The 14,181-nt window shown below is 44.9% G+C and overlaps 1 protein-coding gene across 2 annotated transcripts in view; it reads left to right on the top strand.

The window, feature by feature from the left end:
* EMB2729 (Alpha amylase family protein) overlaps window positions 1–13,837 on the top strand; it is a 215,376-nt gene extending 201,539 nt beyond the window's left edge. The window contains exons 20-23 of one of the 2 annotated variants that reach the window (XR_015543794.1): window positions 12,129–12,174; window positions 12,288–12,361; window positions 12,584–12,640; window positions 12,912–13,837. Coding sequence is in view for 1 of the 2 variants with exons in the window: in XM_087399851.1 (XP_087255977.1) it covers window positions 12,129–12,174; window positions 12,288–12,320 (79 nt within the window). In the remaining variant the exon portion in view is untranslated. Of the gene's footprint in view, window positions 1–12,128; window positions 12,175–12,287; window positions 12,362–12,583 lie in introns of both variants that reach the window. The other variant, XM_087399851.1, reaches the window with a different exon arrangement.
* The last annotated feature ends 344 nt before the right edge of the window (window positions 13,838–14,181 follow it).

Below are 14,181 nucleotides of genomic sequence, written 5' to 3'. Positions count from 1 at the left end.
CAGCAAGTGGGGTAGGTAATCCCCTTACTCCCTAACTCGGTACAGATAGGTGATGACCTGAAATGCAGCATCTAGCTGTAAAGGGGTGACCCAAACTCAGCCTGAATGATCTGCGGATGGCTTAACACGAATCATCTGTGATAACATCAGAACCTGTAGCCGCTCCAGACGGGCCCACTCTGTATCCGTCAAGTCTAGCCCCCAACATGGGCTGCCGTACATCCCCATTGGGCGACCAAGGAGTCAAAAAGCAACCCCTTGGTGTGTGGATCCTGAAAGTGCGAGCAGAAGCACTGCGTCTCTAGTCTGGTGAATGAAGCATGCCCTCCACTCAAGCGTGCCTGCATCGCGGGTCTCATAGTGAAGCTAGGTCCGGAAAAGATGACCCCAAGATAAGTGTATGATGAAACTATCTCAAGAGGTGACCGTTGAAATGTAAATTGCTCGTGGCGCATGATGGCTCGAGATGTATTGAAGATCATGACCTTGGTTTTACCCAGGTTGACCTTCAAATCATGAGACTCACAAAAGGACTGTAGTGCGTCTAGGTGTCTCTGGAGCCCCTCTGCTGAGGAACACAAGAGAGCCACGTCATCTGCGTAGAGCAATATCTGGATCAGCGTGCCCGCAAGAGCAATCTACCCCCCCTGTGTCTGCATCATTGTCTCAAGCTCGTCAATGTAGAGGCCAAACAAGGTAGGCAATAAAGGACAACCTTGTTTGACCCCGATAGTGCTTATCATCTCGTCTGTCCACCCGGATCCTGCCCGAACTCTACCTGAAACTCTCTCGTAAAGTGCCATGATAGCCCAAATGATCTCCTGGTCACAACCCTAGTCCTGTAGGCGCCGTATTAGGCGGGCTCTCGGAACCGTGTCAAATGCTTTGCGGAAATCCACAAAGCAACAATAAACCCTTTGCTTTCGTGCCCTCGCCTCCTCGATGATACCTCTGAGCATGAGAATCTGGTGCATGGCTCCATGATCATGCCGGAATCTGGCATGTCCTGTTGCTCTAAGTCCTGGACACTCTACAAATCTGCTAACCTCGGAGTCAAGTACTGATGCATAAACCTTGGACATGACATGTCCAATCATAATGGTCTTGTAGTTCTCCGGGCTCATGGGATCCCCTGCCTTGTGGATGGGTGAGATAGTGCAAATGGTCTAGGTGTGTGGACACCCCAAACAAACGGTTTCATTAAAGAGCTCTGCTAAGATCGGGGCTAGGAGGTTAAATCCCATATGCAATGAACTCAGTGCATAGCGCCTCATGATCCTTCGCTCGGTCATTATGAAGTTTCATTACGGCATCCTTTACCCCTCCTCTAGTGAAGAGGGTGCAGGATGTGGGCCGGGGCATGTGTGAGAAAGAAGAAAGAAAGTTTATTAAAGTCTTCGGGAGACCGTGAAGGTCTATGAGACTAAAGATAACTGATACAATGAGCATAACGGTGGCGGTCTCAAAACGGGCCAGCCAACCGTTCTACAAAAAAGAGGTTATGACAGGGGAGTTCGAGGTTCAGGTGGAGTTGCAGTCCCTTTCATATCCTTTTGGGGACTATTTCAGTACAGCAGAGAGATGCACATTCTAGGTTTCTTTGGATCTGGATTCGGCACATGGACAGCCGGGATTTGTTTGTCGCAGTTTGCTACTTCCCCCCCGAGACCTCCCACTTTACCAGAGATATCCGAGGTGAGGATGAGACATCCCCATTTGCTGCTCTTTATCAGTCTAGCGTTGACTTCTCTACCCGCGGAGAAGTCCTCCTAGTGGGGGACTTCAACACGAGGACAGCTGCCCGTCAGATACCACTCCTCGACTTCAGAGATGATTCCACTCTACTCCCAGACATTAACCTTGAGGAGGCAGGTATGCTATGGGTTTCGGCTGACAGGTGAGGTCCATTCACATCTTATGGGCAGGCCCTATTAGACCTCAGCAAGATACATGATCTCATTATCTATAATGGTCTTGACAGATGGCCCGCTTCAGGTGGTTTCATGTGCTTTCCACATGGGGGAGGCTCCAATGTTGATTATATCATGGGATCCCCTGCCTTCACATCTCGCATCACTGACTTCACTGTAGCACCTCTCCCTCCAGGGCTGATCATACCTATCTTTTCTTTAGCATCTCCACCTCCCTTCCCATAGCACCTTCCACCCCACTGAGTTCTTACTCCACCTATCACGATATACGCTTTGACCGGGATCACTCACCTACTTACTTTGGCCGTCTGTACATACTTCTCGCTTATATTGACTTCATACCCCTTTTAGAGGATCGTGCTGCCCTTGTCACCCGCTCACTACACGAGGCTGCCATTCAAGCTTTCCCCCACACCACCTGCTCCACCTGCCCACCACCCCCTGGGACCGTACCCTATAATAGCTGGTACGATGATGAGTGTAAGGCTTTATGCCCTCAGCTCAGATTCGAAGCCAAAAACAAACTTTTGAGCGCACCAGATACGCTACGCGAGTACCGTAGATCGGTACAGAGGAACAAACTAGACTTCGTTTGTCGGAATGAGGAGGAGCTACTAAACTAGACTTCTGGTGGAGATTTCTAGAAGGACGGTTCCCCTCACCGCTCACTGACACTCAGATCTGGTTTGATTATGCACGCACACTTTATGACATCCCAAATCAGCCAGTCCCTAACCTCTCATCCATAGGGCCACCCGCCGCCCCCGACGACTGAGCTCGACTAGGCCGCGTGACGTCAGAGGCCAATCATCTATCGCAGGGTTTTTTTGGCCTCCCATTTGACGGCCCCTCTATGATTGGTCTCTGACGATCACCACCTGCACATATATATTGTATCTCCCCCCTCTGCCCCATTTTTGGTGCCCCCCCCTTCTTTTTTGTATCATCTGGAGGTAGACACATATTTTTTGTATCAGGACTAGACACACCGTCCTTCATCCCTCGTCTCATATCTATAGGAAGACTCCAATGTATATCCGTTGACTACTGGAAGTGGGCGCTCTGGACTCTTGTGTCTCTGTATAAAAGACTATGTCGTGACCTGTATAGGATTCCGTTGTACTAGAGGATTTCTTGCTGTCCCATAGACCTTTTGGTCTCTAGTGGACATTAATAGACTTTCTTTCTTTCTTTCTTTCTTTCTTCTCACTCATATGCACAACATCACTTTGTGTATTGAGTGCATCATTTTGCAATTTGTAGTTAGGGAGAGGAGAGAGAGTGAGGATAGTCTATCTCCCTAATTAGAACCCACATACTTCAGATATTATCTTCTATCATGCAACAACCTGCTCCATTGGTACAAGCTTCCGTAAACCATCTATATATAGAATAGCGTAAACCTTCTTGGGAATTACAAATACTTCTTTGTTGATGGAGTCACGCACCAAGACCTCAGAATTAGACCTTCAGTAACGATTTTGTTTGCTCTCAATGACTCCACAATCCTTCTCAAAATCTCAACGTGCTTCAAGGTAGACACAAGCTCTCAAAGTTTCTCATGGCACCTAGCAAATACTCGCAATGCTGTTCTTACAACGCTATTCTAACAAAAATCACCCATGCAAACCTGAGTTCTCTGCAAGCTCCCACAGGTCCTCACGACATGCTCTGATACCAATTGTAGGAATTTAGTTCAAACAATATGTCAATCCTTCCAATATCTAAAACTGTGAATACACATAACTTGGACATGTTTCACAACTCTTGTTCACTCAACTACGCAGAGAGGTGTGACACAAAAAGAGACCAAAAACTCATATATTTATTTCGACTTGTAATCCGAACAAGACCAAGACACCCTGCGCACCACTATTGTGTTTGTTGCTGGTTTACAAGAGAGAGACTGACTGAGGAACCTGGACTCTACAAGACGTGACTATGAGTAGCTGCTCTCTACCAAAGACAATCATAGAAAAGGAAGCCAAATGATGACTCTCATAGGAGCGACACACACACATAGGTTCGTGGCCTGGACAAAGGGAGAGAGCACGAAGCTCAAATTATGTTTATAATCAATGCATCAAACTGCCTTTGAAGTGCCGCTTCAAGTGATTGGTCTGCCTTGTTGAATCCATGCATTTGCCAACTAATCGACCCTTAATGCTTTGGAACTGCCTTCAAAACCACGTCCAATCATCAATGAGCTAGTTAATCAAGGATACATATTATCACATGTGCCCAAACTAAAGACCTTCAACATCCAAAGGTTCAAAGCACCCCCCCATGAGGGATTTCACCGAACACGTAACTATGCTATCTTAAAGACTAACAGCTGGTGCAGTGCGTCTAGAGTAAAATTTCAACATGTTTTTGTACATTAAAAAATAATTATAGGCGTTTGGAGATCATTGTCATTATTATATCTTAGATTGGTAGTGGACTTGTGCTATGAACATGCTACTAAATGCTAAGAGTATTCATGTCTTGCCATTGCAAAAGAAAATATCTTGTTGTATAGCTATCTTCAGCTTGTATGACATAAAACCATGGTGACATAAACGACACGTTCATTTGATATACCGTAACTGAACCTTACTCTGCCCAGAACGGTTGGTTTTCAGTTCAATGCAAGGCCTATGTGATTTGGATCCTAGAACTAAAAGATCATGACCAGTAGGATGTGGTAGTGGAAGAGAATGGTCAAAGAAAACAGATGGGGGCTTTCTAGATTGAATTGCTTCCACACACAAACATGGTAGGATAGACACGTGCACACGCACACACGCACATTGCTGCGACAGAAACACCAACACTGGCTAGAATGAAAGCATACAACTGGGCTGACGGCAGACCCACAATGAACCTCATGTATAGCAAGCCCTACCTGAGGAGGTGAAGGAGGTAACCTTCTTGAGAAGCTTCTTGGTGGCTTCTCACCAAAAATCAGGGCTGCAGGCCCACGGACACAGTGTGCCCAATCAAACTGTGTTTGTGACCTAACATCATCGATGTCCTAACCTAGGACCTAAGGTCTACCTCTCTCTTCTTTGCCTTTAATTGTTTTTCTTTTTTTTTTGCCCTAGAGAAAAGAACTTTCTATTAATGCTTGAAAAACCAATCATACAAGTCAATAATCCAAAAGGCATACAATTGTTTGTCAAAAAACTAGCCTGTTTCCAAGGAATCCAGCTCATTGCCTAGGGAAACTTTGGAACATGGGCTAACAACCAGGGTGGAGGCCTATACATCTAGCGAACACCACACTCAATACATGCATGCAGGCCAAGCCTTGCAAAAATGCTCCGGCCTTTTAGTGGCGGCCTAGGTCCTGAAGTCCCATGCTCCGAAATGGCATGCAGGGTGTAAATGATATCATGTAGATGGCTACCAAGGGAACCCAATGGCCTCCTCCCATCACTAGATAGTACCATACAACTCAGATGTTCCAAGCAGTGATGCTGGACACCATCTCCAAAACACTATCCTCTAGCAAAAGCGAAGGGCGCGGGTGGAAAGGAGGTGTCACATCTTGCCTTTATCCTAAATGCTTGTTGGCTCTATAGGTTGGAGAGCGGGATCAGTGGAGAAGGAATGGCGCCCTTTGTCAGGCACACAACCATCCTCCAATTGAAATCTTGATGCATCCTCTTGGTGCTGACCACAATCCGGAGGATACCCAACCACATCCTCTGCGCTACTGGACAGCCCAAGAGACAATGCGGGATCGCCTCCAAACTCTGTCCGCGCAATAGTGACAACCACCATCTACCCGCATATGCTCCAACTAGGGGCCAATGGGCAAGCCTTCATGTGCCATCATCCATAAGAAATAGAGATCTACCGTGGCATACAGCTGGTCCAAAGGCGTGACCGAAAGCAGGATATAACCTCCAGTGGAGCGTGCTGCTCCACCCAGTGATGCTCTCTTGAGGGAACCCAGCTGCCACCTCCAATTGAGATGTCTGCCAATGCATGAGAAAAAGGGCACCTCCACCCCCGTTGGAGTGCCCTACTCGTATGAGCCAAAACCACTGATCGGGATCCCACCGAATCTTCCTAAGAGGACGATCCTGCCATAACCAAAGACGCCACCATGCCCCCTCTTGTCCTTTCGAGACTGAGATTGGGTCAATGGTCGAGTCCATGCTCAAGTGGCCCACCACCTTGAGCAAGTTCAAAATCTCATTATGGGTGAAGAAGGCCTCCATGCCCCACTCTATAAAGTCTGTATGGGTAGGTCCAAGGCACTGCTACAAAAACTGAATCCTGAGATACCTCAGTCCTTGAAAACTGTCCATACCAGTGAGGGGGGTCCGAGGCATTGTGCAATCCCTCCCACCATAACTCGGGGATCATTATGTTTCTCTTAAAGGAGAGAGTGCATGTCCTCATGACTCTGCCTCTATGGCCTAGCTAGGCCACTATCCCATTGGGCCCAATCGGTGTGTGTCCGTTGCGCCAGCGTGAGTCCCTCCTGGCCCTAAGCCTTTACATGCCATATGAGTGGCTACCTTTCAACTCCTCTGGGCATGTTAGACTTGCACGAATGAGTCCTACAGACAAATTCTGCCAAACCTTGTGAACACTCCTCATAGGGAGAGAGAGAGCCCTTCCTTGTGATGGGAGCCTTTGAAAAAATCCACCTGTGGGACTGCTACCACTGGCCTTTTGTACTGGCGGTGTCCCTGAGAAGACCTCACTGAAGTAACATCTTCTAGGGTTTGACGCATGGGGTGAGGTTGGCGGCTGCGTATGACCAGCTTGCCCAAAAATGTCTCTTCTCTACTTCTCAGGGTCAATAATGCCAAGTCCTCCCTGTGCCTTGGGTAGAATCACCGTCTGGCAAGCGACCTTGGCTCTAGTGCTTTTCATACGATCTGACCTTGTCCATAAGGAAATGTGCACTAGGTGCTTGAGCTGACCTGTGTAGCCTTTGTGAAAGCACTAGCAAGAGGGTATAAACGAAGCGGTAGCCAAGAGGACTTGATTGGCCACTAGGGCCCTTTGTGCTAGATAGAGTTTAACCGAGCTCCAGTACAAAAGCTTGCGCCTCACACACTCCAGTCTAGGGAAAATGCTGCTCTATTGAAATATCAATGCCCACTTGACAGCCAAAGTATCTCGTTGTGTGCCAAGTGCAGCCCCCAATCCTGGATCTCCTGAAGTTCCTCCATCACTGTGAGAAACCCAATTGTTGTGGTCCAATCGATCTTGGCCCCCAATGCCAACAGTAGGTGTCCAGGGCTCCCTAGACCCCTCAAGGCTCTCTGCCATGCCCTCCATAAAGAGTGCCATGTCATTTGCGAACCTTGAGTCCAGAAGCTCCTCCTTTGGACAAATTGGGAGCTGCATCTGAAAACAGCCTTCAATAAACTAAAGGGCAATAAACTGTAACTATCTTAGCATCCACGCTATTTAGAGCTGCATTGCATCATTTCTAGTCAGAAGTCATCACTTAGAAACAATTTTGAAAACACTGAAAAAGGAGGCTAGAGTGCCCTTGCTCAAAAAACAAACACAAGAGACGCAGATTGGCCCCAAATGCTTTGGCGCCCCTTTCGATATTTATTTAATTCTTCTGTGAATGGAAAATTGCTTTTACAACAAGGACTCACTCCCTTGCTCTCTACTTCACTGGCAAATCCACTGTCCAAGCGAGTTCGTGACTTCAAACTGCATCCAATCCCTAGTGCACACTAGAACCCATCTGCCAAGGCAAGGCTAAGGCATTTTCCCACTGTTTTTTTCTGAAACTGCTTTTGTTGCCTCTAGCAAGCTTGAGGAGGAGGGGGAGGGGGGGGCTGCCCCGCCCCTTGGAACAAGCCTGTGCCAAGTGCCCATCTATTTGCGATGAAGGCACTAACGTGCTAAACTAGAAACCTCAATCTTGTGTCGGAGCTCTCCCTTGTCACGAGTCTTGAGGAGGATCCCCTCCAAAAGAGTCTTAGGACACTCAACGATTAGTTAGAGTCAAGGGACTCCATGATCTACTACTACACAGGCTGCTAAAGTCGGTGTGGACTATAACACTACCTAAAATAGTGTCCATGTCGTCAACTATATGAACCCATGGTACTAGGGATCAAATAAACAAGGGGTGGGCCAAGGAAAATGGAACTCTGGTCCACCAGGGTGGTGTCAGGGGAACTCAATTGGAAATCTCCTCTCCCATAGATTGTGTTGGATATGGTCACCATCTTGTGCTAAACTCGCCTGGTTGAAATGTTGACCACTCTCGGAGTGGGAGGAATTATAGCGAAGATCGAGGTCATACGAGTGGCTTTCATAGGTGAAACACAAAAATCGGAAAGCTTGTACACAAGAACCTTCCCCACACCTATCAAGACTTTGTTACAGCATGAATTCTAATCATAGGAACACGCTAATCATTTTTTTGTATCTTGAAATTAAATTGTACATAAAATGTACAAATGTTGTCTAGGTTGCTATAAGATCTTTTGGCACATAGTATCAGTAGGCACACATGATCTTTAAAGAACTGCAAATCGTAAAGGCAAAAACAATGACAAGCCATTCAATGTCCAAGGGCCCAAGCATAGTGCAAAGACAAAGCAGAGCAAGGGGCTAACACAAAAGAAGGATGCTCAAAAGGGTTGATTTGTATTTTCTCTCGTTATGAAATACGTTAATTGCTTCTTGTGGACAATACTTAATAAGCGTAGAAAGAAGGCAACTTTTTATTCGACAAGGATAACAATGACAAACCCAAGAGGAGACGGAGTCCAATAGGAAAGGTTGTCATCAAGAAACTATTCATCCTTGTTAAAGAGATGAAAAATGTAGTATCCAACCCTGATGATGTGGGTTATGTGGATAGCAGAGCCTTTTGACCTACTTTGTTTTTGTTTCTTGACTCCGCAATAATGTTATTTTTGTTTCACAATAATGAAGAACTTTTTATTCTGCAATCATGTTCGCGATCCGCGCTTTGTTGTGGACAGAAAAGACACTAGTATATAAAAAGACCTTGAACATGAATATTTGGACGACACTAATCCTACAAAACAAAGATGCATATTGCTATAGAGATAGTTCTAGTGGAACATGCCCTCACCCTACTCTTTCTCAACATATTATATGACTAGTGCAAACTAAGCTCCATTACTAGGGAAAATCTTGCAGAATAAGAGGGAGTATCCATGAGCATTCGTGCTCTCTTGTTTTATAGTACTCTCACATGGAGTATCACACTTGATCATTTCTAATAAACAAATGTGGTTGCTAGATTTGTACATTCAGAATAAAAGATTTCATGTTTATTGATGATGTTATAGATTTCAAGCCATCCAAAAATTAATCTAACCCTTTGAGCATATATGAAAGATTTATACTTTTTAGGAAAAATTATTTCATACCAAGTGAGGTCAAGACTCAGGCCTCCTCTACCATCAAGGGTCTACAGAGGATTTATCTCCATCTTTGGTGTCGGTAGATGTGCATTGTGGATAGTAGTGGCTATTTGTGAAGGCGAAAGATGATTGCATTGTGCTGTTGTACATGGTGTATTGGAGGTGGGTGGCACTTGCGTTGTGCTATAGGGTTTGTTCCATGTACATGGTGTATTGGAGGTGGGTGGCACTTCCCTCACTCCTGCATTGCAGCCCCTTGTCTCCTGCTGCTCCGCCGCCTTGCCCCTCCATTTCCGTCCCTTCTCCACTTCCTCCTCCTTTCCGCTTGCCCTTTACCTTGCCATCTCCTTCACCTCCTTGCTCACAACCAATCCCGCATGGGTCGCCAACCGTGACACCCCCGCCTCCTTGCTCACAACCCATCCCGCATGGGTCGCCAACCGTGACACCCCCATCTCCTCCACCTCCAGCGACCTCCTTCTCTCCGCCTTTTGCAACTACACCACCACCCTCATCTGGTCCTCCAACACCTCCCATCTCAACGCTCCCTGTACCCAGTTCCTCGATTATAGCAACCTCGTTGTGGTCTTAACTCCTCCAATTCCTCCTTTGGGGAGAGCTTCAATACCCTACCGATACTCTCCTTCCCGCCAGCCCTTTACCATCACTTCCACCCTGCTCCTTTCCCAGATGCGCTTAGACAATTTTGCAACTAAACATTATTCTATGACCTTCACTCCTTCCGTCTCACTCCTTATTTTCCACTATACACCTTAATTGACCGTTGGGGGCTCACTACCCACAGGAAGCTGGGTTTTTTATTAGAAAGGAACCATCCATGCCTACAATAGCCCAAGTGTCTTGGGTGCCACCTTTGATGACTTCAGGTCCTCAGTCATCCGGAGGGTTACGCTTGACATGAATGGCAATCTACGCATGTATACTTGGGACGACGAAGTCGTGCAGTGGGTTAGGGTTTCGGTTGCTTCAGACATGAATGCACTCGCATGGGTCAACTATGGGGAAATATGGAGTTTTCACCTGCAATACAACCTTGTACCCATTTGCAGTTGTCTTTTCCATGGTTTCTAGAAGTCGGTACCCGATCCTTTTCCATGCAGCCTCTTGTCTTTCCACCTCCATTTGTTTGTTTGCTTCCTCCTCAAAGATCATTGAATGATCCACAAAATTAAGGAGCATCCTTCTTTTTAACATGTGGCGGCTCTTCTCCTCCAAGCCACCATGTGTCCCTTATTTGTTGTTGGTCCGTGGGTAGTTTGGCAGACAGAGTATCTCATCCTTGACAAAGAAAGCATGCCATGCTTAGTGTGGTCAAGGATGGTCTTCACATACTGGTTTCACTAACATCTCGTGGAGGGATGAAATAGGCTCCATAGCACATGCGTTGATGACTACTCATGGATCGAAAGGGTTGTTTAGGATTGCTTCAGATGCCAACCTCTTACCTTTTTTGGGAAAAAGCAAGGACTTGGCCAGTTATTCGTTATTTGATTATTTGATCAAGATTGAGGCCCTCACAGATTCAGTCTATATAGACACTTCAAGATGACTGTTATTGGCTGGCTTGATTTTTGCCAGGTGCACCAAGCACATGAAGACATTTGCATTTTAAAATACAGGTACCCTTTATGAGATTTGAAACCATCTGCCATTGCTATGGAGGAAAATGCATTATCTGTCCCCATCAGTATCAAAGGTTGATTGGAAGTCTCATTTACTTGTTCAATACTCGCCCGGATGGTAGTTTTATGATTGGGTTATTGAACCAGTTCTCCACTCGGTCAAGGGAGAATCAGTTGACTGCTGGAGCCCACGTGCTTAGCTATATTGGAGACATATAAGATTACAGGATCATATATGGCACAGAAGCCACATGCTACCATGATTCAATTGGAAATACTAGAAGATCTACACCAGGCCCCTGCTCTATGGTGGGAGGAGGTGCAAAGAAGCATCCAGTATTGACAGAGGCAGAGTATCGAGCTGCTTGTATTTTGACATGCGAGGTAGTTATGTTGAGGTGATAGCAAAGAATCAAGTGCTTCATGCTTGGACAAAGCACACTGAGTTTTAGTACCACTTTGTTCTAGGGCAATGACATCAGCCTTGTATAGCATCCAGCCAAGAAGAATGCCGCAGACATTGTCATGGAGGCACTGGTCCACCATCTAGGTTCGAGGCTACTAGTCCATAATTGCTCAATAGATGCCAATAAACCTGTCAGGATAATATCTAAGACAATCAAATTCATGGAAATGATCAGCCACGTGCCAGTGGACCAGGCATCCAAGCCCAGCATCAAACGCGTAAAATCTGGGACCAGAAGGATTTCTTATTCTGGAAATAACAGTTGTCTATATATTGAAGGTGTTTCCATCCTTATAGAACTCTTCAATCAAGTACTACCCTTGGACTCTGCTATGACCTTTCCTTTATGATAGGCAAAAGTTTTTTTGAAACGCAGGTGCAAATACTTGTTGACAATACTTTGTAGATGAGAAGCCATGTATGAGTTAATCAGTTATTGCATGTTTTCTAGTCTGTAAATATACCTTTTTTTCATTCGACTACAGGTATGTGATGTATATTGATGTTAGGATTGGCAGATTTACATTTTAGAGTTCTGTCTTCATTTACTTGCTAGTATATATGTAGTGTGTCTTCCATGTTTTGTTTTGCAGGGCTTGTCACCTGCTTTATGAAGTGTGTGCTGTTTTGTATCCAAAGTTTTTACATGGAAATGTCGATTATTGCAGATAATATGCAGACGATGATGAACTTATAAATTTTTTGTTTTCTGTAGGTTTGGCAATTGTCTCTTTTTTAAATTACCAAGCCAAAGTGCCCAGGTATCCTGGTTTAACTGCACCCAGAAGGCACATGAAAGCATTTACGAGTGTTACTTTATGTAGCTGTTTGATCTCCTAGCATGATTGATCTTACTAAAACAAATTCGTGGCAGGTGTACAAATTGGCTAGGCTCATGAAGGGTTAAATTTTCGGTTTACGAACAGAGGTCAAGCTGTATTCCAGCAGGTGCTCTTCCTGTGAAATCTTGCTTTCAGAATGCTCAATACAGTTTATAATGACATTAATAGCAATCAAGAAACTGGTGTCTTTCTTGAGGAAAATGAAAGAAAATGTTGAGGTTCCATGTTTCTTGTGAGACAATTTAGTTAGTGAAGTCAAAGGTGAAATAGAACTTATGAGTATCAGAGTTAAAATGAAATGAGAGACTGAATTTGCTACTCAGTTCAGTGGCAGGAGGACAAATCACCCAGCTCATGAATCTCTGAATGGTCGGTCTACAAGAAGGTTGGTAGTTCAAATTTGCACTGCTGTTTGCATGCAATAGGTGAATCTCGATTTTAAGAGTTGGATCCTTCCAGGAACTTGAAGATCTGCTCATTATGGAAGGGTGCACAGCAGTTTATTAGGGATATGGCAATGAGGGCAAGAGCTCTGATTGCAGCCATTATACTTACAGAAGACTATGTTATCTTTTTTCGCTCTCTTTTTCTTGCCATGATAGAACTATTTGCTGTCCTCCAATGCCAGACAAGCTCATGTTTTTCCTTCTTTTCAGGCATGGGGATCGGTAGGCATGACTTCCCACAACCGGAGGAGGCAGGTCTGCTAGCATAATAGTTTGCAACTGGCCAGTGCCCACCAGCTCCAGTCCCACGCTGACTTTACGTGGAAAGGTCACAGAGATTGGTTTGTGCCGAGGCCCCATGTACAGGTGAGGGCTTAGGAAGTGCACAGGATCCTCGCATCCCCTTATATCTTACCTTCCAGCATCTTCGAGGCTCTGCATCAAATGAAATACACTAAAAGTTCAAACCAGACCATGGGAGGGCCATCCATGTTACCCATGTTAGTCAAAGGCCATAAGAGTGTACGAGTGACACTCTTATTTTTAGCAGCTAATGTTGCTATTTTGATCATTTATATCATATCTTCAAAGCTTTCTATTATAACATCTTATACTTGCTAAAGAAAGATTGGATTGTTTTAATTGTAACATTAAATTATTACTTGCATTAGAGGCCTTTAACCTTCTGTAAGTGCTGTGTCTCCACCTGCTGCATCAACTGGTCACTAGCTTCAGAGAATTGGTGAGTTGTACCAGCATGGATTTACAACAGTACCCAAACATTTGCTACCTGCTGCAGCCTGTTTTTGTAGCAAAGAAAGGGCTATGAATTTGGGACTCCGCAGGCCCAAGATCATAGCAGCAGAGCCAGCATGAATATACCAGTTCAGGATATAGATTTAAATTTGCAGCAAGAAAAACCATGCAAATCAATGCATCCAACCTGAAGATAAATGTGTCACATCAACTGCACAATGCATTTCAGGAATATAGAGACTTTAAGGCTACACTAATTTGGTGAGTAGTGATTACATGTTGTGAGAGGTACATGCAGGAAGAGGGCAAAATCCTATGATCAAGTGTGCATTTGTAGAGAATCATTGTACTTGGAAATCTATTTGCAAGAATTCAGTCAGTAGTACAAAGATTTGCAGAGATAAACATTTGCAACCAAGAGGGAAAAATCCCTGGATTTTTATTAAGAGCTTGTAGAGAAGTTGTTACGAATAACATTCATTGATTTGGTTGTTTAAGTAGTCGAGGCAATGATGTTCCGTACACTTTATTAGCATTGACATGGCTATCTGATTAATTATAATATTAACATTATTGTTGGGATGACCTTATTATGTTTTAATTCAGCTTTACTTGGCCTGTTAAGTCTATGAGTAAGAACCAATATTGGGGCAATTGCAGTGCAATAGTGGTGAAAGCAAGAAGGATCACATAGATTTATTAAGATAATTTAATAAAATCACAT

This window comes from Dipteris shenzhenensis, chromosome 28 (genome assembly GCF_047967505.1).
Source record: "Dipteris shenzhenensis isolate YYH24624 ecotype China chromosome 28, Dip_SZ_1.0, whole genome shotgun sequence".
NCBI classification, from domain to species: Eukaryota; Viridiplantae; Streptophyta; class Polypodiopsida; order Gleicheniales; family Dipteridaceae; genus Dipteris; species Dipteris shenzhenensis.
This window is presented reverse-complemented; position numbering and strand designations above follow the sequence as displayed.